Source organism: Thermobia domestica, chromosome 15, assembly GCF_964235325.1.
Source record: "Thermobia domestica chromosome 15, izTheDome1.hap1.1, whole genome shotgun sequence".
Taxonomy (NCBI): domain Eukaryota; kingdom Metazoa; phylum Arthropoda; class Insecta; order Zygentoma; family Lepismatidae; genus Thermobia; species Thermobia domestica.
The window spans coordinates 53,943,676-53,970,061 of NC_137468.1; the positions used below are offsets into that span (position 1 = coordinate 53,943,676).

Consider the following 26,386-nt stretch of genomic DNA (forward strand, 5'->3'; position numbering starts at 1 on the left):
TTGCAATCCAATGACTTCCTAGTTTTGTGGATGGATCTGTATTTACAATCATTGCCAGAGGAAGAGAAATCCGTGAGGGCAACTCATCGCTTGCAAATACCCCGGTAAAATGATTTCTGAATAATGGACTACCGTTTAAAGCACTAGCTAATTGTAATGTATTCAACATCGTGAATGGAAATGATACATAACGTATACGTATCTTGTAATTTAAAAGTCCAGGATAATGTTGCGCTGGTGGTCTATCTCTAGGAGTGAGGAAAACTCCCCATACACAATACAGTTTGCAGGTGCTGCTAATTTCTCTTGGAAATGAACTTCCAATCGGATGGCTCCATGTCGTAAATTCCAATAGTGACAATCTCCAGCAGAAGAATCGGGAGTTAGGTCAAATACAAACAGTGTATATCCATTCTTGTAGTCGACTCTTGAAATTGTATTTCCAGTATTGGTAAAATGTATGCCAGAACCTGAGAACAATGTGTGGTACGATGAAATGTAGAGATTTTCTTCAAAGTTGGGTTGCAATGGTTTTGAAGGTACAGCTTTTCCATCCACGTACAGTGTAAAGAAATTAATGTTTAGATGTTGAAATTCAAATGGATTGCTGGTAATAGTTCCACTGGATGCTTCATTCGATGTAAATCCTACAATAATGCGATTTGGCAATGTTCCCATAAACAGGTTATCAATACTTTTGGATTGTATATCCTTCGGGATGGTAAATGATTTCATTTGAACCCTTGTCAGAGGATACTTTACCGGTGTAGATTGTAAAATTTTATTGTGTGCCAATTTGACACTAGGGCTGATGCTGACTTTTTTCACCTGCAACGATGCATCTAGAATATTGATTTTTTCATTGACACCACTTTCACCGGCCATGAGACAAAAGTTTGGTTTTGCAGGAATAAGTTTCACACGTAATTCCACTCCATGAATTAAAAATTTATCTTGATTAAAAATGTCACAATGAAGATGTCCAATCATATCGAATTTCATACTTTGTTTTGTCAGTTCATAGCGTTGTTGAAATCCTTTGTTCTCACTTGTGGTTGCATTCATATGACCAGCCGTATCTTGAAACCACATTGCTGTTTGTAAATGTGTATTTTTAGCTCCATCACTATAATTGAGCAGTTTTTCCATGTACGAACGATATGGATGATTATGTGACGGAAATGAAATCAGTTTATTGTTCAAGTAGATTTGTACTTCACTAAACATAGCATTTAGAAAATCATTGACAGGTGCAATTGCTTTATCCGTATTGGTGAAGGAGGAACCATCTGGTTTCACAATTTGTGCTTGGATGTACAATAAGGTTTGTGGCAAATCAATGTATTCATCACTGCTACCACTCACTACAAATTCTATTGGTGAATTTTCAGCTATTGAACTAATTGGTTTGTAGCCTATAATACGATTGTCCAGAACACTGGTTTGCGTGGGTAACGTTGAAAAAATGTCCAATTCACTTTTTACACATTCACAGGATTGATGATGTAAGAAAGCCATCGTTGAATTAATCAAAAATATCTGGTGACGATGCCAATGATTTCTTCTTCTTCTTATGTGATAATTTACGTCTCTTTGTAGGATTGATGGTGTTGTTGATCGTTGGAAGGTCAACCTCAAACTGAGAGCAGTCATCCCATTTTCGTTTATGATATCCACTTCCCAGCATAGTTTTCAACTTATTTTTAACTTTTTCTTGTAAATTTGATTTTGCCTCTTGCATACGTTGATGAAACGATTCTTCCAGCGGTTGATTCGAGATCACAACATCATTAATCATATTGGCACCTGATTTTAATAATTCTTTTCCCACAGTTTTAGCTCCTTGCTTCACAAGTGGTAACACTGAACGAAATAAGCCACCAAGGAAATTTCCAATGCCATGTCCTGCTTGATAGGGACTTCCCACATAGACGTTGCCGATACCGGACAACGCTTGTTTTTGGTAGTATACGGATCAGTCATGACGACGACGACGGAAATGTAGTTTTGTACACACCGTTCCAAAGGTGAATGGCATCCGATGACCTGTGCTATCCCTTATATCGATTTGTATTTGCTCAAAATTCATTTTTTCCACCGGAACATAATGTGCAGGATTAAAGATTTGTACTGCATGACTTCCAAAACAGGATCCATGTTGACAATTCGTAGCAAGGGTACCATTGTATCTCCAACAATGACAGATTCAATAATGTCACAATAGACGTACATTTGTGATGGTAAGCCTAATCGTACATCCGGTGTATATTGTCCCTTTTCCATATCTTTTAAATCACTTTTCGGTTCAAATCCAAGCATTAAACTAACACTTGGTGAAATTTGTACAGAAGTATGGATTTCCTTTTTGGGATGTCTTATGAGGCATATATTATTAGTTGCGTCATGAGATATAAATAAATTTATTATGTATATTAATTGCATGAATAAGATCCCGAATATTGTTATAATAGCGTACAGGGATCGTTACAACCTTCCACGGTTCTTGATCATTACTACTTGATGATTTGTAATATATTTTATTGTTTTTACTGTTAATGTTCAGCAAAGAATGTGGATAATGAATCTCTACAATTGCCACATCCCATTTCTGGCGAAACTCTACACGTCGTTGTAATTTCGTAATATATGAAGTCAATGTATTTTCTGGAAAATAATCCATGGAACTATTACTGGGAAGTGTAACGTAAAAATCTTGATCAGGTTCCATTCTTCTTCTTCTTCAATGAAGTTGCAGGGATCCACGAATTGAATGAGGAAGGATATCCTTTCCACTGGACGAGATACTCCTTTCTGCGACCTTTTGTTCTTGTACGTAATATTTTATCGATGAAGAACGTCGAAGGGAGCGGTACTGGTTGTAATTCTTCTCTGTAGAAAACACCATCGATAAGTTGATGATTTAAATCCTCTAGTCGATACACTGGTGGGTTTCTTGGTACAATGGCTTTTACTCTGAATATTTCCCAAGTCCAGTTCTCGAGGTAACCCTTGTCAAAGATACGTTTTGTTTTACTTATACGAACAGTATCACCAACAGATAAATCCGTATCTTGTTTTGAGCGTTGTAGCTTTTTGTCGTATAAGTTATGCCACACCTCCAGTAAATTGTCCTGAGAAACGTTTGCAGGTGCCATTTTAATACTGGAATGCCGACTTTCATTGTATGCTTTTACAAGTAAAGGCAATACTTTGATGTAATTGTATGTTTGATATTTGGTAAAGTATTTCCACATACGATGTTTCAATGTCTGATTAAATCTTTCTGCGATGCTGGCTTTAATATCTGGATCCTTTGTTGTAACATGTTGCACGTTGTGTTTCCTGAGAAACTTTTGTACTGTCTTGTTGGTAAATTCAGTTCCTTGATCACTACGTAGCACAATTGGTTTCCTGTCCTGGAAAATCATTTCAAATGCATTCACTATATCCTCGGCACTTTTTGATTTTAGTGGTACAGCCCATCCGTACCGACTAAACACATCAATCACTGTAAGAATATAGCGGTAATTGTCATTATAGTTTTGAAGTGATTGTAAATCATTTAAATCACATTCCCATTGATCATCAATATTGTTGACAAGATAAAAATCTCTACGGAAATGACGACGTACAGGACGGTGTAACGTGTAGGTAGGTTGTTTGTTTAACCAAAGTTTTATTTTGGCTAGAGGTATAGATTTTCCTGTGGCTTGCCATAATTTCTTTGCAGTAGAAAATGATGCAGGATGTGCTGGATTGTAATAAATGGATTTCAACTTTTTGTTCATGGTTTGTACGTTGACCATTGTGGAATGATACGTTTTCTTTTTGGTCGGACTTCTAAAACATCATCATCATCTTCTTCTTCTTCTTCTTCTTCTCCGGAAGAAAATAATTCAGGTGCCGGTTTTGGTGGTGCAGATCCTTCAGATGCTGTTGTACTATTATGCTTGACAATATAGTTTAATCTTCGTGGATTACCAATCAATTCTTGAGGTGTGTTTGACGATGCAAGGTAGTTGCAAAACAATTCCCAGCCTTGAGGATTAGAATGTTTCCTCGGTCGAGTCACATCACACATTAAATCTACAATATTGGATCCATGTAGTTTATTGTCGTTGATGTACACTGTTCCTTTATGATCCCACGTAATTGCGTCATCTTGTTTTAAACGACGGAATAGTAGTTCGGCTTTCTTACGATACATTTGTGGTATTGCGGCTAAAATTTCTTGTTTCGTGCTATCGTCAACATTCGGGACGTCACCATCAGGTTTCATTGATGTAATTGTAAGTGGTATTGGTTCTTCTTGTTTACGTATCACATAAAGATATTTCTGTAATATTCTATTGTACTGATTCCATTTTTCTTCATCACTTGGATACGATGTATTCAATATAGATTGCATTTCACGATCGAGATTAGATTCTCGATTTTCACTCGCACGGGATGATGATGCATGCATTCGTTGAAGCATTTCTGATGGCACTAAAACCATCTTCTTGCTATGTTCCATGATGTTTATTGTTTAAACAAAATACTGGATAACACACTTCCTACAATAGGTGCAAGTAATGCAGGTAAGAATCCTCCTTGTTGTACGGCTAAATGTTTCTTCTTTTTATCCAATGATTTTGTATTGTCTACGAGATAGCGGAGCGTGTTCTTGTAACGCTTTAATTTTGACTTCTGCGCACTTGTCAGTGGAACATTGCCTTTTAAGACATTATAACAACATTCACAAATACTATGAATTAATGAAGCGTCTGCATTGGCAATAATAGCTTTACGCAATCTTGGTTTAGCTTTGTGCAGAGCACGTAGCAGATCAGCGTGTTTCACTGTAGGAGACATCGTGACAGACTAAATCATTCTTTTCACATGCACAATAATTTAAACATGTTTTGTTGGTACGTGAACATAATGATGCAAATCGTCGGGAAAAATATTTGTACGAAATCGCATTTCATCGGGTGTATCTTGTTTAAGATCCATCAGTAAATAGCCATGTGGATTTCTTGTTGCGTCTGCATAACTTTCTTGTAGAAACAGTGGATGCTCAGGCATGATTTGATAACTCATATGCTTGATTTGTGACTTGTCACGTGGATTTTTAAACAACACCAAATACGAACAATTTAAACTCATATTTCTATTTGCTTTACTTTGATGAAATACATTTTGTGTTATAAAAATCACACTAATATTTCGATGATGTGATCCTTTTGTGAACATATCAACAGTATCACTATTCACTTCTCGCATATGGTCATCAATAATAATCAAATGTGGTCCATCTTGAGGCTGAAAATCTTTCATTCGTGGAAGTCCTTCGTAAAATTCTACTGGAACCGTCATTGTTGAATACACGTCTTGCCATTCTGCATAATACCAGTATATCTTACGAAATTTTGCATTGATCATGGTTGGGAGATGTGACAGTAATCGCTTCACAAAATACGTTTTTCCACACCCACTAGGCCCTGCGAGAATACAGGTAAATGGATGTTTCCACTGTGTATCCATGATGAACACTAACACCTTGTTTCAAAAATGATGCGTATTTAAAGCGAGTACAACAATTCTTGCACTCACTGGTGTGAAAAGGAAAAATCCGTTCATCTGTTTATTTAATAGTTGAAAACCGTTTATTTGTTAATCGAATAGTTGAAAACCGTTTATTTGTTAATCGAATAGTTAAAAACCGGATAAAGTTTAACGGTTAACCGTGAAAGTTGATCACTGTTTGATTTAAATTCTATTTGAAAATTTTTCGTTTGAAATTTGTTTTGAAATTTTCGTTTCAAAAATTTTGTTTGAAAATTTTTTTGTTTCAAAATTTTTGTTTCAAATTTTGTTTGAAAATTTTTTCGTTTCAAAAAAATATTGCTTCAAACTTTTTTTTTGTTTTCAAAGTTCTTTAGTTTGAAAAAAAAATCGTTTCAAAATTTTTGGTTGAAAATTTTTCGTTTCAAAATTTTTGTTTGAAAACTTTTAGTTTGAAATTTTTTTGTTTGAAAATTTTTGAAAATTTTTCGTTTCAAATTTTTGTTTTGAAAATTTTTTAGTTTCAAGATTTTTGTTTAAAAGTTTTCGTTTCAATTTTTTGTTTTGATTTTTTTTAGTTTGAAAGTTGAAAAAAAAAATTAAATGCCATGAATCTTTCCTATCAAAGTTTCCACCTAATTCCTAGAGAACATTGACCAGGGACCTCGTCGCGCATCAAAACCAAATCATCGATCACGTGACCGTACTACACCCGAAGGGTTATACCAAATTGAAAGGGGATACCCGTCCATACCTTATCAAATAGGATACATTGAGTCAGTAACCGAACACGTGGTTGTACTAAAAAAAAATTGGTAATAGGACCACCGAAACATATTGAGGTTCTGTACTATGCTTAAATTGGACAATTTCAGTGTACCCCTTGCCAAATTTTAAAAAGGGTGCAACAATATACCCATGTCTTATGATAGGAAATAGATCCCTGTAATCATAGGATCTCATCCAAGGGGATAAAATGGACCAAAAGAACCAAACACGTGGTACAACATATTTCTTACGTTTATATTTTGGCAATTTTGTACCCCTAAAAGGGATCGAGGTGGACCATCCAAATTTATCATGATACATATTGAGGTCCTGTACTATAATACCAAATGTTTAAATTGGGCAATTTCCAAAATTTAAGGGGTGGGCCAAGGTACTCCTCCCGGGGTGCACCAATATACCCATGTCTTATGATAGGTAATGGACCCCTATACATGACCATATAACTATATAAGGTAATAGGACCTCATCAAATGGGGATAAAATGGACCAAAAAGCAAACACGTGGTACAACGTATTGCTTACGTTTACATTTTGGCAATTTTGTACCCCTAGAAGGGAACGAGGTGGACCACCCAAATTTATCATAATACATATTAGGGTCCTGTACTATAATACCCAATGTTTAAATTGGTCAATTTCCAAAATTTAAGGGGTGGGCCAAGGTACCCCTCCCAAATTTTTCAAGGGGGGCATTAATATACCCATGTCTTATGAAAGGTAATGGACCCCTGTATACGCTCATATAACTATATAAGGTATTAACACCTCATCCAAGGGGATAAATTAGGTCAAAAAACCCCGAAATTGGAATTTAGGCAATTTTTTACCCATGAAAGGGAACGACATAGACACCCAATACTGATAGAGGTACATACTATGGTCCTAGGCTACCACACCCAATTTTTAGATTTGGCAATTTCCAAAATTTAAGGGTGGTGGTCCTAGGTACCCCTGCCAAAATTTAGGGGGTGGGCCAAGGTACCCCTGCCAAAATTTAGAGGGGGTGGTCCTAAGTACCCCTAGGTCATTGACCCCGGGCCAAGGTCATTGACCTTTGACCTATGACGTCACAAAGGTCGGGGTCAAAGTCCAAAATGGCCTCAAGTCACGCAATTACTACTACTCCTTTTATTGCTTGTCCAAATGTTTGGTATTCTTCGTTCCTCTTCAGCTATTTAGTAAAATTCAGAGAAGTTGTGAGGAACGTAAGTAAAACGATCTACACTTTTATCGCATGAAATCAATTCTACTCTCTTAACCGAAGGGACCGAATGGTTTCAGAAGTTCAAATAAAATTTAGCATTATTTAAGAAAAAAAAAATGTTTGGAGAAAGGAAAAGCGCACACAGCTTATAAATAAAATAATACCACGAAATTATTCATTTTATATTTGGACTTGGGGAAAGTAAGATAAATCTATACTGAAAGGCTAGTTAATAAGTTCTAACATTTAAAATGAAAAGAACATCTTTCAGTGTAACGTCCCAAGGTTATGTCCTTTAGGCTAAGGGAGACGAATGATTAAGGCAAGTGAATTATGATGATGGAAGATTTCGTGGAATGAGAACGTGGGAGGAAACGGGAGTACCCCGGAAAAAACCCACAGACATGATGTTGTCCATTACAAACGTACTTGGCCGGATATCGAACCAGAAACCCCATGGACCGGAGGTAAGCACTCTACCACTGAACCATCGTCTAACAAACGAATGTTTATGGATCTAAAAATATGTTATTTGTGGTGAACACAAACACATCAAAAAATACGCCAACTAAAATGTACCGTCATCATGCCTTTAATTATGATAGTAGGAAAATGACGACAATAGTACACTTATGTAGAGATGCAAGGGATCGAAAAAAAACCGGCTTTTTTGGAAAAAAAAACTAGGTTTTTTTCTGCTTCTTCTTTTGCTTGGGAAATTTTGGGCTTTTTGAAAATTTTGCTTTAAACTGATACAGCAGACTTTGTTTCGCTTCTCTACAACAAAAAACTTATTTAAATAGTGGCTGATGCAGGTAATAATATGAAACCTCGAAAATAAAAAATGAATTTCAAAAAGTTTGTTTAAAATTCTTAACATATTTATATTATGAGTTCCAAGGGATTAACCAATATATGTAATAGTATTTTAACCCGTATATACAATAAGTACTTTAAAAATGATACACAAATAACTAGCAAAATTGTATGTAGTATTTTTTACTTCAAAATATGACACACCCTCTTTTTGAAGCAAAAAAAAAAAAAAAAAAAAAACATGAGAGAAATCTGCACATCAAGAGCTTCGTTTCGGGTGGTTCTGTACATTCTTGAAATTTTTCAGTTAAGTTTTAACTTTCATATACATTGTATGAATATTTTGAACAAATTTTTCACTGATTGATCACATACGTAATAATCTGTTACCACCTATCAGTACTTTCGAATCTGCAAAATCGGTAAAGCTCCAAATTCTGTAATGCACTGACTGCTCCTTAAACTTGTTCAGAATCGGGAAAGTATCGAATTTTCTGTTCATGGATGATATACGTAATAAACGGTTCATCTGAGCGTATGGTTTCCTAGGCTATAGAATATATAACCACCATCACGGTTTACCCAATGCTGAAGGTTTCTAAATTTTTAAATGCTGAAAGTTTCTAAATTTTTAACAAGAAAATTCAACATATAGTTGCGATTTTTTTTACAAAAAGAAAAACTATGGAATACATTTAAAAAGAGTGGAAGAATCAATCACTGTTCCAATTCACAAGAAAGACGACAAAATTGACTGTAATAATTATCGAGGCATTTCACTTAACATTCTATTAATAAGATTGACCCCATACACAGATGAAATTATTGGAGATTATCAGTGTGAAATTAGTCGAAACCGACCAGATATTTACCATTTAACAAATACTCGAAAAGAAATGGGCATATATTACCCAGTACATCAACTGTTTATTGATTTTAGAAAGGCTTACAACTCGGTAAGGAGGCAAACATTGTACATTCTTACAGAATTTGGAATACCGAAAGAGCTAGATTTAATAAGTGTTTAAATCAATTCCAGAGTAAAGTCCGAGTAGAAAAATGCCAGCTCCCACGTCTAGATTGACCTGAAACAAGGATATGCGTTATCGCCGTTATTATTCAGCTTTGTTCCGGAGTATGCTATAAGAAAAATCAAAGATAGGAACTAGGGCCTAGAGTTGAATGGTATTCACCAGGTTATGGTGTATGCTGATGATGTAAAGTGGATACTTTCAGTGGATACTTTCAGTGGATACTTTCAAATATCTTGGATCAGTATTGCCAGACCAAAATCATACCCACAAAGAAATTAAATGAAAATCAGGAAATTCTTGTTATTATTCAGTTCAAAATATTTTGTCGTCGCGAATTCTGTCAAGGAATTTAAAGCTTAAAATATATAAAATGATAATCATGCCTGTTATGCTTTATGGTTGTGAAACATGGTCGCTTACGCTGAAGGAAGAACGCAGACTGTAATTATTTGAGAATGAAATTCTGAGACGAATATTTGGACCCAAGAAGAACGGGAATGGGGAATGGTAGAAACTTCATAAGGAAGAACTACATAATTTATACGGTTTACCAAACATCGTTAGAGTCATCAAGTCTAGGAGGCTCAGGTGAACAGGTCATGTAGCCAGAATGGAAGAAAGTAGGAACGTTTCCAAAGTTTTAAGTGGAAACCCAATCGGGAAATGTCCATTAGGAAATTCTAGGCCCTAGCAGAAATAGGAATACAGAGTAGAAACTGGATTGAATAGGATAAGGACAGAAGTCAATGGAGAGCTTTTGTGGCCATTGAGAAAGAGAGAGAGAGAGAGAGAGAGAGAGAGAGAGAGAGAATACATTTAAATTAAGCACAAGTGCACAACAAACATGAGTGAATGGTTATCTTTCGCGCTTCTATCGTGAAGTCCGGGATTCAACTCCGCATTCGACCATTTTGACAAAAGTTTTTGTTAATTCCATCTGTGAATGTAGAGATAGTGCGTGTACTGTGAGTCCTGGCCGACTTACTTTCTAATCGTTTTTAAATCTTTGTTATTATTAATTACCAGCAGTGATGGATTTACGAAGAGGGTTAGGGTGGGGATGCCTTTCGGACTGAAGCCTCTACCCCGAAATTACGGAATTTCTAAAACAAACTAAATATTTGTTTTGCCTTTATTCATAAACTTCAAGCTGTCCTCAAGAAAAAAATTAGGAATTTTAAGAAAAACTAATCATTAAAAAGAACCCTCCCAAAATACTTTTCTAAATCCGCCACTGATTATCAGTATAAAATGGTCTTCAAGGTTGTATCTGGAAGATTATAGTTGAATACACAAACGAAACGAAATATTTGTTATGCCTGTACTCATAAACATAAGCTCCTCTTAAATAAAAGTTAGAAATTTTTAGAAAAACCAAACATTATTAAGAAAAAACCCTCCCAAATATTTCTCTAAATCCGATACTGATTATTTCTATCAAACGGTATTCAAGGTTGTATCCGAAAGATTATTATTAAATCATTGCACAGCTACAGTATAACGGAAATGTGGAAGTACGCTCTGACATATATATTGAGAAACGCACGCTCTGATGGATATATTGAAAACCACAAGTTTAATTATGTGATAGAAGCTAGAGTACTAAGCTCTAAGAAGTGAAACACGGATGACTAAAAGGAAATGATCTAGAGAAGAAAAAATGTCGATAATTCAGAAGTTAAAATCAAGTTAAATAGCTTCTAAAATTGCCCTCAAATACTACGTACTTTATTTTTACTTTAATTCATAAACCATGTGCTCCATCCATCATGATGGTGAATTACAGAGCGAAATATGGCATTCAGGTCATGAAATCTTATTTAACTTTAGTGTATACTATAAGAAAGCTATTTAAACAAAAAAAAAAAAAAAATCATGAAAATGAAATCAGCCAAAATTTCCAAAATTCTCGTTTTCCCCCCCAAAAAAGCCGGCTTTTTATGTGCAAAAAACCATCGATTCAAAAAAGCCGGCTTTTTTGCATCTCTACACTTATGTCCAAAATGATTGTCGCATATCTATAACTGTCTTCTTGTAAGAATATAATTTGATAATGATTTTGCAGGTACTTTTAATACTGATACTATGTGTATAATCGGAAAATGTCTATTTGTGGCAAATTTCATAGGAAAAGAATTATAAATACGAAACTTAGAATAAGTAAAACAAAATATTGCTAAACAGACAAGAAAGTTTTATTTTTGCTTTATTGTTCTTGTTTACTGTTCTTTTGACATGAAATTTGCCATATACATGTCTTTGCCAATTATGCACATACTAACATTATAAGAAATATCGGGCGAATTCGTTATCAAATTATATTCCTACAATAACATATTTATAGACATGAGACAATAATTTTGGGCATGTTCATACTACACTTAATGAGATACTGTATAATAATCTAAAATTATCACTAATCAGTAAGTTTTGTTTCTTAACATCTTCCAATTAATACTTTTAAGAGTTTTAAGTATTCCTTGCAATAACATCCTATTTTCTCTTACCTTTAATAGGCAATAAGCAAAACTATTTGTATCGTTTTGCGATTCAAAAGATAAACTACTCTGTTTTCTCTTACTATTGTAAATGACAATAAAGAAAACTATTTGTATGCATCCTCTATTCAAAAGATAAATTACTCTCTGTTCTCTCTTACTTCTAAATCACAATAAACAATGCTTTTTGTATCCTTCCGTTATTTAAACAATAAAATACTCTCTGTTCCCTCTTACTTCTAAATCACAATAAATAATGCTTTTTGTATTCTTCCGTTATTTAAACAATAAAATATTCTCTGTTCCCTCTTACTTCTAAATCACAATAAACAATGCTTTATGTATCCTTCCGTTATTTAAACAATAAAATATTCTCTGTTCCCTCTTACTTCTAAATCACAATAAACAATGCTTTTTGTATCCTTCCGTTATTTAAACAATAAGATACTCTCTGTTCCCTTTTACTTGTAAATCACAATAAACAAAGCTATTTATATCCTTCCGTTATTTAAACAATAAAATACTCTCTGTTCCCTGTTGGTTCTAAATGCAAATGAACAAAACTATTTCTATCCCTCCACTATTCGAAAGGCAAACTACTCTGTTTTATTTTACTTCTAAACTAGAATTAAGAAAACTATATTGTCCTTTCGTTATTCGAAAGATAAACTTTTCGTTGTTCATATTTTAAGAGGCAATAAATAAAATTTTGTATCCTTCCGTTGTTCGAAAACTTGATTGGCTAGTGATACTTCATTCCCAGTGATACTAGTGGTGCTATAGGATGAAATTCTGTCTTGAAGCGATCATGCAGCAGCAAACAATAATTACCTTTCTTAAAATCTTATTGAGCAACTAAGGATTATATTGATGAATACATGTGCTTTTTGTTAACACGTGAATTGAAATTTTTAGTTTACGTTCACGATTACGTTCTTTAGGCTAAAAATAAAAAAACGGATGAGCGATTAATGATAGTGAGTGAGTATGACGTCATTGCCGGAATGAGACGTGGTAGGAACAAAGAAAACTCGCAGATAGAATGTAGTCCACCACACAATCAAATTACTTGCGATCGAAGCAAGGACCTTTCGCACTAGAAGCGAGAGGCCTACAATTGAACCACGTGCTCTCTTTCGTTAGAGGAAGCAAAGCGTACAGAGTTGGTAGCCATATGAGATTTACCAATTACCATACATGCATAAAAGATTTATGGTCCCGTATGAATTATAAGAGAAAGTGTGTTCTGGAATGCTTTGAAATTACATGAGAGAAATGAGTTTTACATTTTCAAACTAGAATACTAGTTAATTAACTAAAATCATTAATTTTATTACATTCTTGATGTTTTCCTTTATTTTTCCCTCTAAAGATGACTCTCCATCTTCTGTTTGTGAAGTCAAGAGTAATACCGACAACAACGCCGCTCTTTCACGACATTTCACATATCTAATTGGCTGATAAATGGACATTTCCTTTTTGACCAAAGGTTGTAATTTAAAGACATCATCGTGTAGAAGTAGACTTCAATATACCATATCTCAGAAAAATATTTATTTGTTACGGAGATACAATGCTTACGTCACGCTTTAATCGCGTTAACTATCGAATTCACTAGAGGTTAACAGTGTTTGTAAATCACTGTGCTTTTATATTGTTGATTTTTTTTAAAGAATCAATAAAATTCGCTTCGTAAGGTTGGTCGGTGACCCCAAACATGAGAACAGTAATTAGTTTACTACCTCAGGCTACAATGTCAGTAATATTGCAAATTAGTATACTACAACTATGTCCTAAGATATTCAAGTATATTCAAATAACTGGTAATAAATAAATAGACAAATAGCTTTCTTTTTTAAAGAAGCCTTAAACTCTATTACTTTTCTTATTATTTATGTTATTAGCAACGTCATATACATTTGAAAAACATGCATCGTATCTTTCAGTAAACAGTTTTCCTAGTGAGCGGCGCAGACCTTTTTCCCTATACCGACGTATGACGTACAAACATGGTGGTCGTTATTTTAAGCGCAAGAATAGCAGACCGGAATTCAATCGCAAATTTCGACTGGTTAAAATCGTCACATGATCGAAATAAAGTGTTCTCCGTAATCAGCTAGCTCTGAAGTTTTTTTTAGAGCAATAAAAAAAATCAGTGGAAATGTCCATTATATAGCGTATAGATCTCTAATTTCAACTGATAATATTTGTATATTTCTATCTGATGCATAATCCATCTCTCGCATTGATTTTTTCGCACTTAATACATTAATGAACAAGAAATTTCATGGAAAACTATGATGTTATAATAATTTCAAACTGTATACCAAAGGCGGATCTAGGGGGGTGCGATCGGGACGATCGGCCCCCCCAGAAGAGGAAACTTTCTTATTTCCTATATAAATAAAACCCATCCCAGAGTTTGGAGCTCTTAAAAGTAACTCTCGTAAGTAGCAGTATTACAACCCATCATCCCCCAGAAGTCCGTTCTGAATCCGCTCCTGCTGCATACCGTATTAACTGAAAGGTCAAACAAACACTCTCAAACTAGGACTAGGATTTTTGTTTAAATAAACGAAATCAAACCTAAACTAACTTAAGCTATTCATAAGTCATTATTGTCATGTCTTTCAGGGGTTAACGTAATAAAAGCCTAAAACAGTAATGCTTTGATTGGAGTGAATAATACAACTAACTACAAGATTTAATAGAGTCAGGTCTAACAATATAATTTGACCTAAAGCATCAAACAAACATTCTGAGAGAAACGTGTACAAATATTTACAACTGCCATCTCTTGTTTTATTATGGTATTACGAGCGTTTATACGGACAAAGACTGTTAATATGGGACATTCAATTTCCGTTGTGGTTAAAAACTTTTTTTTTTTTTTTTTTTTTTTGTTTTTAATGAAAGAGAAAGAAACGCTTTTACAAATACACCATTTACTTGTATTTAAGCTCAAATACTAGACTAATTCTGAACGTAATATCAAAGAAATATATTCCAAGATTCAAGAAACTAGAAACAAAAAGGTAAGAACAGAAGAACTACTGTTAAGGCGGAATAAATAATCGAGTGCAATTTCCATGTCTGTTTGCATTTTGATGCACACGACGGCAGTCAGTCGTTTGCATTGAGGAAACTTCTCTTAACGATCGATGTGCCCTTTACATACAGGAGAGAATCTGGAAACTGTACTATATTTAGCTTTAACCCTTTACACACAAGATAGTTTTAAAGCAGTAGCATCATTTCGGATTTTTCCAGGAGGGACAACAGTGGCGGATCTAGGCCAGGGGCGGGGGCCCCCAGTTTTCTAAGTGACAAAATATTTAAACTATTTACATATTTTTGAAAGTTTATAGTAAACTCATGTTATACCTCTCATAGTCTGTGTTCTGGGTGCCCCCCCCCCAATTTTTACCTTCTAGATCCGCCACTGAGGGACAAGATTGTTAATTGACACAAGAGTTTCGCGTTCTTTATTAATATGTTAATATAAATTTATTAAATAGTATATTTTTCAAACCAGAAGTGGGAGGGACAATTATCTCTCCAAATGATGCCTTTGTTTTAAAGCAGTTTCGGTTACTGCAATTCCTTTATGGGTATATTTATCAGGTACATCCATCTGGAAGGCAAAAACTCTCAAGAACTAGTATAGATGGATCACCACCAAATTTACCCCCTTGGCTTTACATTTTTGTTGCGAGTGAATTACGGGCTGTATTCCGTAGCATGTCTTCCAATGTCTTCAGTGCATTAATACATTTATTGGTAGATTGGCACTATTCTGTTCAAATTTGAGCCGCTAGATAGCGCGAATACTTCTTTTGTCTCAGGGGAAGCTTGCTTACTTGAACACGTTGTTTTCACGTTTATGCTGTAGAAAATAATGTAATCGAACATTTTTGGTAGCTACTGATCAGATTTGGATACTTCTTGACAAGTATTCCGGTTCTGATAATTTTCTAATATACAGTGAAATATATAAATTGTTTATGTATTATTATTAATGTCAATATCTATACAATAAATAATACCATGTCGTATTTTTCTTCTCGAAAACGCGTTAACGAAAAAGATTTTCAAATATTAGAACAATTATTGTAAGTGCAACAAGTTATATACCTTTTCAAAGGGAAAGCTTTGCCGTTTTCTCAAATGACTTCTGCTTGGAAAAAACACCGCCCGCAAAGAGTTAAGATGCAAAACGAAAGTCTTCCACTTTCACGTTCATAGTATAACAATAATATATATAAAATCAATTTTTTCTTCATTCCATCCCGGGTTTCGACACCATATATAACGATTAAATCACTCTGGTTCTTTTTTTAAAATAATAAATTCGAGCCATTTTAAATAATACACACACTTCGTCCTTTATATTGATTCCATTTATTTATTATAATAAATCTCTGGTTGCTTCTGACAACCTGTTATCCAAAACCTTATTATTTTTGAACATTTGAATATCTTTTATATATTGACAATCATATTATTTTAAAACATTATTTCTTTCTCTTCTTCAGATAGTTAAAACCAGCCTAGTACATATATAGAAAATTTTATTGCCAAAAAATATAAAAATATACAGCGTACCGTTGTAATAGTTAAAAAGCATTAGGTTAAAGATGGTAGATGACAAATTGAATAGTAGAATGATAATGTGGAAGTAGACAGAAGATCCTCGAGAAAACACATGGATACGATGTTTTTAACCACAAACTCACATGTCCTGGGACCGAATTAGAGATCTCTTACACTAGAGCAAGCAGCTTAACCAGAACACTAAAACAAGAAAGCCAAGACCATTTTTGGAGGAACTAACTTCAGTTTCCCATTTATTTATTTATACTTACCAACAAACAACTGAACGTTTCAGAGGGCTCCGGCTATCCGCTAGCTGCGGGTCTGTACAAGAGGTAAGTACTGAACGACCAAGTCTAATGGGAAAGGAATTCGATTAGAAAAACGAGTTCTATTTTTCCATATACTGGAGAGTGATAGTGTATTACTTTAACTGAATACAGTTATTATAGACTCGTAGGAGCATCATCGATAAGGTCCACCTGCCAACAGGGCAGCCCAAGTTCGATTCCCGGTGAGGCGGCAATTTTTTCTTTTGTACCCTTCTTCCAAGGCAGTTTTAAGATTCAGCCACCCTCCCAATCTGTTTAAATGTAGGATAACCTGGGGCAGCAAAGAAAGTCCAAATTTGGCACTGAGTACATCACTTTCATGAGTACCAGAGTCAAAAAACTGTGAAGCATTTACGTCCGCACAAAACCGTTGGATCTCCATGCCTTATCCTGAAAGGGGGTGAATACCTTTATTTCTTAATACTTATTACATTATTCTAGTTCCTTCATTATATGATCTTCTTTAGCCGTGATGATTTAATGATTTAACCGTGTTCTCAAGTATTGCAACCTTAATTTAACTCATTTTCTGACGTCACGCAATGATGAAACTTTGCAGGCATTGAAATGAAAGAAACCACAAAGACATATAGAAATGAAACTCGAGCGTTGATCAAGTTTCTGTTCTCGAAAGATCGCCACTACAGCAAATATTTGATGGGGTGAAAGCGACTTATATAGACAGGAAACTCCATCATATGATGTTATGAAGCACCGTCATCGTTATCGAACTTTCGTAGAAGCGGCCCTCATTTAAGTGCAGCCTCAGTTTGCCATTAATGAAGACATTATTAGACAAGTAAACTCCGCCACCTCGCGGAAGTAGCTGAAACTGGCAAGATAAATTTGGGTTTGTAAGAAAAAGATATCCATAAGCATTTGCACGTACATAAGTGTCCGCCGAATGGGTTACCCGGCTACTGATACTTTCCACAAGCAGGGAAAAGTCACTTGTTCCGACGAACTTTTGCCCTGTACCACGAAAAGCAGAAGGACTTTTTTTTTTTTTTTTTTTTTTTTTGGACAGATTACTAATTCTGTATGAAATGTAGGACCATCACTATGATGCAGATACTAAGGCCGAGTCAAAGCAATGAAAGCATACTTCTCACCAACTCACGAAACGTTCGTGTCCAGCTTCAGCAGGCAAGGTCATACCGACAGTTAATGATGATGGATTTTCTGGCAAAGGATATCACAATTATCACAAAGGATATATAAGGTCATAGTATGCTTCAGTGCCTCATAAATTACAGGATTCCATCAAAACCAAAGACGTAGAATGTTGACCAAAGGTGCTTGCATCTTTTAAAACAACGCTCCAGGTCACATCAATGATGGTGCCCATAAAAAAGCACGATCTTGCGGGTATGAAATCCATTCCCATCCTCATTCTTTCCTGACCTTGCACCATCTGTTATAACTTCTTTCCAACATGGATCCATTGTGGAAGGAAAAGCTTTCCCAAGACGATGAAACATTGATTTCTGGGATCGAGTCATGGGTTCTGGAACATTCAGCATATTTCTACAAACAAGGTCTTCACAAGTGCACAAAGCGATGGGAAAAGTGTGTGACTATTAAGGTTCCTATATAGAGAAGGACTGATGTTTGAACCAAATTTCGTTTATCACAGTCAATGACAAAGGGATCAAGGAAAATCTTTAATGAACACCCCACTTATACAGACTGTTCCATAATTCGTGTTATTTTCTACAGCGCTGGGAGAAGATGAAGTTTATACACTATTAATGTAAAATTTGGCACTCTTATTGAGAAATATCTGAATTTTTCGAATTTCTAAAGAAAATAAGAGAAAATTGCTGTTTAGCCCACCTTTTAGGGGTGTAAACACGAAAGTTCATTTTCCTTATGGGAGATGCAATGTTAAATTTTAGAAGCAGTTTTCTCCAATAATTATTCGTGAAGACTTTGGAGCAAATGAGTTGTATTTGTTACAAAATGCTAAAACACTCATTCACAAAGCTAGTAAAGCCGTCTCAAACATTATTTTGCGAAGTTCCCCCTTTTGGGGGGCAAGGGGCGTAAAAAGGTGGTCGGTGATATGTTACCAAAATCAAAAAATTTATTTTCGGAATGCCAGTAAGCGTGAGATTAATCACAAATGTCACAGAATTTATGCTCCAATGTCCTTACATGTAAGAGTGACTGATAATGGGGGCTATAGCCCCCTTTCAAAAATTTAAAAAAATCACCATAAATATCCTTAGTAGGGACATACGAAATCTCTGAGTTTTACGTCCCACGATTATGCCGGTTAGGCTAAAGGAGACGGTGATAATGAGAGATGAGTGAAATGGTGGAATGAAGAAAGTGGGAGGAAACGGGAGTACCCCGAGAAAACCCACGAGCACGGTGTTTGTCCACCACAAAGTTCACTTGGCGGGGGCTGGGATCGAACCCGGGACCCCAAGCACCAGAGGTGAACGCTCTACCACTGAGCCACCGCGCCCCCCAGGGACATACGAGAAGAAGGTATTTTTTTAATTAATGTAAAATTAGGCGTCATTGTATAAAAGAGTATGCGTTTTTCAAATCTGGAATGTTATTTTGATAACGCACCGCCTTAACGGGGCACAGGGGGCGAAGCGCTCGATGATGGATCTTTATAAAAATTCAAAATTTTGTTCCGGAAATGCCAGTGAGCGTCAGATTTTTCACCACTGTCACATAATTAATATTCTAATGCTCCTTGCATGTGCCAGTGACTTATATGGGGCTACAGCCCCCTTTCAAAAATAAAAAAATCACCATAAATATTCTTAGTAGTGACATACGAGAAGAAGGTACTTTTTGTCAATTAATGTGTAATTTGGCGTCGTTGTAGCACAAAGGTATGAGTTTTTCACATCTGAAATGTTATTTTAGCAACCACTGCCTTAGGGGGGCACAGGGGGCGAAGCATGAGATAAAAATTCCAAATTTTGCTCCGGAAATGCCAGTGTGGGTCAGATTAATCACAAATGTCACAGAATTAATATTCCAATGCTCCTTGCATGTGTCAGTGACTGATATGGGGCTACAGCCTCCCTTCCAAAAATCATTAAAAATTCACCATAAATATCCTTAGCAGGAACATACCGGAAGAAACTATTTTTTTAAAATCAATTAAGTTAAATTTGGTGCTATTGTGCTAAAAGGTATGTGTCTTTTAATATGGGATGTTACTTTGGTACCGCGCCGCCGTAGGGGGACAATGGGCAAAACATAAAATGATGGTTTTTATAAAAGTCCCAAATTTTATTCTGGAAATGCCGGTGAGCATCAGATTCATCATAAATTTTGCAGAATTAATATTCCGATGTTTTTTGCATGTGCCAGTGATTGATATGGGGCTACAGTCCCCTTCCGAAAAATCACATAAAAAATTAGCCATAAATATTTTAGCAGGGACATCCGAGAAACCATTATTTCTTGTCAAATTAATGTAAAATAATTTGTTGTCTTAGTAAAAAAGATACGCGTTTTTTTAAAATTTAGAATGTTATTTTGGTGACACCGGATTAGGAGGGCACAGGGCGCGCAGCATAAGCATTTGAATCTTTATTTAAATAAATCCAAATTTTATTCTGGAAGTGTGAATGAGTATCAGATTAATCACAAATGACACAATTAAGATTCCGATGCTCCTTGCATGTGCCAGTGATTGATGTGGGGCTCCAGCCCCCTTCCACAAATCACGATAAATATCCTTAACAGGGACACACCGGAAGAAGCCATTTTTTTTAAATCAAGTAATGGGAAATTTGGCGCTGGCGTTTTTTTAATTTGGTATAATTTTGATAACGCACCACCTTTAGCGGCAAAGGGGGCGAAGCATAAGGTTGTGGATCTTTATGAAAATTCCAAATTTTATTTTGAAAATGCTAATGAGCGTGAGATGTCACAAATGTCACAGAATTAATATTCCGATGTTTTTTGCATGTCCCAGTGACTTATATGGGCTTAATATGTAAGTTGTCATTATTGCAAAAAAAAAAAAAAAAAAAAGTACAATAAACCTGGAAATTACTGTAAATGAATAACTTCTGTCAGTGTAACTGATTATGTATATAGCTTTGTTGTTATGGTGTCACTGGAATATAATCAAAGAATTTTATATTTTTAAAAATCAATTAGGGTTCTTTTTATAGCAGAAAATCTCACACACAAATCACCTACGTATTTTCTACACACTTAAGCAGAACCATCTCGAAATAGAACACAAAATGACAATGAAAAACGCAGCAGGAACAAAAAAAAAAAAAAAAAAAATCTTAATGAAAAGTAAGATCTTAAAAATTAAAAGTGAGCGTTAAGTTTCAATATTGTTTGCTTTATTCGTAAAAAGAAAAAGCATGTATTTTCATTACTTCTTACACAATAACCGTATTATCCAACTTTCCATATAACAACTTACTCGTATGTACTGCAGACGTAATACACACGGACACACGGTTGTAATAGAAACAAATGTTCCCCGAGGAATAAGAATCAGTTGCTGGAAATTATTCTTTGTTGAAAACTACTCTTTTTGGCTCTACTATCGCTAATTGTTTAAAAAGATCATTAACCTAAGTGTAAAACACATAAAATCAACTTACTTTTATTCGGCATGCCCTCCTGAACGAGCAAGACATAAATTAATGCGATTTACTAAAGAAACTGAACACCTTCTCCGGTATATCTGGAGTGATCATCTCTATACTCTGGACAATTCTCTGTTTCAAGTCCTCTACAGTGTTACATGATTTTTGGTAGGCAATTTGTTTTAGGAATCCGCACAAAAAAAAAAAAAAAAAAAAAAATCGCATGGTGTAAGGTCCGGACTTCTTGGTGGCCATTCGACACTTGACTCCATAGAAATAATCTGTTCCCCAAATTTCTCTCTCAAAAGATTTATAGTCGTATTTGAGCGATGCGCTGGCGCTCCATCTTGCATAAACCATAATTCATCACTTTGACCTAAATTTAAACGATCAAGTTCAGCAAATACTTTTTCTCTTAGTAGCTTTTGGTATGATGACGTTGTTACATTTTCATCAAAAAAGAAAGGTCCTATCACCTCAGTCGCAGTTATACCGCATAAAACCATTATTCCTCGTTTGTCCATTGACACTTCTGATCTCACGTTCGGCTGTATCGATGACCAATATCTTGCATGTGATGAGGACACAGAACCATTTAAGAAGAATTTTGCTTCAGCGGAAAACATCACTTGAAATAAGAACATAGGGTTTTCATTTAACTTCTCGATAAACGAGTTACAGAAATAAACACGATCACCATAATCACTTGCACACAATTCAGAAACCATTCGGACCTTGTATGGTTTTACCTTCAAGTTTCTTAAAATTCTCTGTAGCGTAGTTTTCTTAATATTTAAGCCTAAGCTTCGACGAGCAAGGGATTTCCGCGGTGAACTAGTAACAGATAACACCTGTCTTTTTGTTTCTTCTGTAGATACACTTGGAGATCTTCCTGCACTTTTTTCTAGATGCAAGATGGGCAGTGTGAAAACAATTGCTGCGGAACTGTTTGTACAAACGATGAATTTGTATATCGTCTACTTTTAATCCGAGTTCTTTAACTATACGGTATCTTGTTGCTCTTGCAGATTTTTCTGATAAAATGTACCATTCAATTACACTAGCACGCTGATCCTGAGTTAAAGACTGCATGATCGAAGGACACTACAGTATAAATGCACTCTTAAAGTATATTGGAAACGACAAGTAATTATCAAATGATTAAGCCAGTCTATCCCCGAGATTCACCTACTATGTAATGTCCATTTCCGAAGAAGTCAATCTAACCCAGGTGTTGATTACAGACACGAAATCCTATTGAACTGTCAACACGTTAACTCGTAAATCGTTGGTGTATTGCGATAAGAAAAGTGAACAAGAAGTTGAGTCAGGAATTAGAGAGTGTTTTATAAACAAAAGTTTGTTGACATTGCTTAAAATCAGCTTACAGTAGGACGCCAACAAATGATTCGGACGTGTTCCAGTGCTTCTTAAACACACATCTCTTAGCATGCATTCTGAATAGGCCAGAGAGAAGCATGGAAGATAATAAAACAAAGTGGTGTGGTTCTTTAACTGATTTTGGGACTGGGAAGGGGGAACTGAATCACTAAAGTGGTCGCTGGCACATGGAGGTAGCTTCTAAGCATTAAGTTTGGTATCTTTCCAAATTTCCAAATAAACATCCATCATTTTATGTTTCGCCCCTGTGGCCCCCTAAGGCGGTGCGTTATCAAAATAACATTCCAGATTTGAAAAACGCATTCTCTTTTGATACAATGACGCCTAATTTTACATTAATTTTAAAAAATACCTTCTTCTCGTATGTCCATACTAAGGATATTTATGGTGATTTTTTAAAAATTTTTTAAAGGGGGCTATAGCCCATATAAGTGACTGGCACATTCAAAGAGCATTAGAATATTAATTCTGTGATAGTGGTGAAAAATCTGACGCTCACTGGCATTTCCGGAACAAAATTTTGAATTTTTATAAAGATCCATCATCGAGCGCTTCGCCCCCTGTGCCCCCTTAAGGCGGTGCGTTATCAAAATAACATTCCAGATTTGAAAAACGCATACTCTTTTATACAATGACGCCTAATTTTACATTAATTAAAAAAATACCTTCTTCTCGTATGTCCCTACTAAGGATATTTATAGTGATTTTTTTTTAATTTTTGAAAGGGGGCTGTAGCCCCCATTATCAGTCACTCTTACATGTAAGGACATTGGAGCATAAATTCTGTGACATTTGTGATTAATCTCACGCTTACTGGCATTCCGAAAATAACTTTTGGGATTTTGGTAACATATCACCGACCACCTTTTTACGCCCCTTGCCCCCCAAAAGGGGGAACTTCGCAAAATAATGTTTGAGACGGCTTTACTAGCTTTGTGAATGAGTGTTTTAGCATTTTGTAACAAATACAACTCATTTGCTCCAAAATCTTCACGAATAATTATTGGAGAAATCTGCTTCTAAAATTTAACATTGCATCTCCCATAAGGAAAATGAACTTTCGTGTTTACACCCCTAAAAGGTGGGCTAAACAGCAATTTTCTCTTATTTTCTTTAGAAATTCGAAAAATTCAGATATTTCTCAATAGGAGTGCCAAATTTTACATTAATAGTGTATAAACTTCATCTTCTCCCAGCGCTGTAGAAAATAACACGAATTATGGAACAGTCTGTATAAAAGTAATATCACAATTCTCAATAGCGATAATATTGCCTGTAAAAAAAAATATAGGAGTGTATAGGAAAGCGAATATTTTAACTGTCGACGGTGACATGAACACTACAAACTATTGAGTAAAATCATATTTGAGTAATGTTCACGTCATGAACTTATTTCACAATTTCTTAAAACGACCCATTGAGAAAAATGTAGATCGTACTTACCAACCAACCCAGCGCTCTGTAAAACCAGGAGCGCCAATAGTACCATGACAAAGAGTATTATTGCCGTTGGAATCCGCTAGAGGTCGCATATATTGTAGCTTAGACCTATCTCAACATCCAAATTGTCTATGGAAGAGACGAACTTCGCACACATAACAGGAAGTGAATCCATTCGGAGTTTTCTATAAAGGAAGAAAAGAAAATAAAACTAGCAAGAAAACAATGAATCAGATACGAAGGATGTGATAACTAATATAATCATAGTTGACATTTACAGTTTTTTAATTGGATATGGATAATCAAGTTATGTTATACGATTTTAAATGTAAAATACAGTACAGTTCGTAAAAGTTGGCACTCGATAACCCGGGTGTCCGAATAACTCGGACACACCCTGGCAGGGCGAAAAAGCCCCGCGCCCCCTCTTCCCGCATTCCTTTTTCTCGCGTCACACTTCAATTCCTCCACCACGTGTTTAGCGCCGGCTCGCGCTCAGCCGTTCAGTCTATTATTATACCGCATTGACTTGATCCCTAGTCTTCTGTTGCAAGCGCTGCTATCGTCTAAAGGAAATCCACTCGCTTTCTTTCCCTTAGCAACAGCTGAACCCTTATTGGCTCAACGCGAGGGTGTGAGCTTTAGTTCGCATTTTTGCCACGGCTCAAGACATTTTGGCAGCACAATACCTGCAACTATTCCCTATTGTATTCTCAAAGCAACCAATACATACAAGTACAGTATTGTATTTTCTGAGGAAACACTCGTACTTATTCTTTTTTAACCACATTCCCGATAACCCGGCATTTTCACAAACTCGGCCTCCCTTCGGTCCACATTAGACCGAGTTTTCGAGACTCTACTGTAACATCTACAATATAATATATTCAATCGTTGTATTTGTTTAATCATTCCTAATGTTATGCATTATAGAATGCCAGTGCAACAGGAAATTGTTAGTCCAGAGAATTACTGCTCCGGGCACGTATGTACTCAATAATTTGTTTCGGGAGTAGTGTTGTAAAGGCCTGGAAAAAAACCGGAAATTTTGGGTAAAAAAAAAACATTTTTTACCGTTTTTTCCCCGAGCTTGAAAAAAAACCCGGAAAATTGGGACAATTTGAAATTTTCGAACATTTTACTGCATTATGCTTTTAAAATGAAAACTATTTTATATTTACTAGTTTACAGTTAATATCATTGAGTAGTTATGTTTCTTGTATTAGAATAGGGAAATTTTGTGGCAACAAATAAATTTGCACCGCTCTTTAAAGTTAGCACCGTGATATAATAGAGTTATGGCTACAAAAGATACAAACATATAATCCTCGATAGCTTAATTAATATAGACGCATTTAAATCATCTTAAGTAATCTTATAAAGTTACCGTTTTATAGCAAGGAAGTGTTAAAATAACAGGGCCAGAATCATTTTAGTTAATACCACTACATTAAAATCAAATATATATTTTATGGAGATACGTATCCTCCTTGTGCTGTATAAAATTTTCGGAAATTTTGAACCCATTAGAAAAAATCTTTTGTTCGAAAATATTGACAAAAGCCGGAAAATATAATTTAAAAGCTATTTCTTCGCGTGATACTAATCTTATTTGCTATAACGTGTCTGCAGCATATATACAACGTATTTTGCTAGCAGGAAAAATACTTAAAACAACAGCTTTTAATTTTACTTTTTAGTATTCTGATTTCTGATTTTAAAAAACACTCTTTATTGTTTACATATACACACATACACCGCACAAGTGTGTAAATTTGAACAGTGACAAATATATTAAAGAATTTAACATGTGAAATTTCCGTTTGTTTTTATTAAAGACTAGCAGAATACCCGTTCTTCGCAGGGGCAGAATAAATTTCATTTTGGATATAAAGGACACTAAAACTGTCACTAATGAACTTAGGGACCCCAAAAACTATGAATTCGAGACTAGTATCAGTCACTTTTACATGTCACTCTCCCCTTTAGGAGTAACTAATGGGGACTGAATTTGGATTTAAACGGCATCGGAAGTATCACTCTTCATCTGAGGACCCTAAAAAACATGGATTCGACACTAATATCGGTCATTTTCGATCATTTATATATATATTTCCCGTCTCTCCCGCCCCCAACTTACGAG

The 26,386-nt window shown here is 35.3% G+C and overlaps 1 protein-coding gene across 1 annotated transcript in view; it reads right to left on the reverse strand.

The window, feature by feature from the left end:
- LOC145671032 (uncharacterized) overlaps positions 1-26,386 on the reverse strand; it is a 762,494-nt gene that overhangs the window by 144,940 nt on the left and 591,168 nt on the right. Inside the window, exon 3 of the mRNA XM_081739703.1 lies at positions 24,247-24,428. Coding sequence (XP_081595829.1) covers positions 24,247-24,292 — 46 coding nt within the window. The 5' untranslated portion in view covers positions 24,293-24,428. The remainder of the gene's footprint in view (positions 1-24,246; positions 24,429-26,386) is intronic.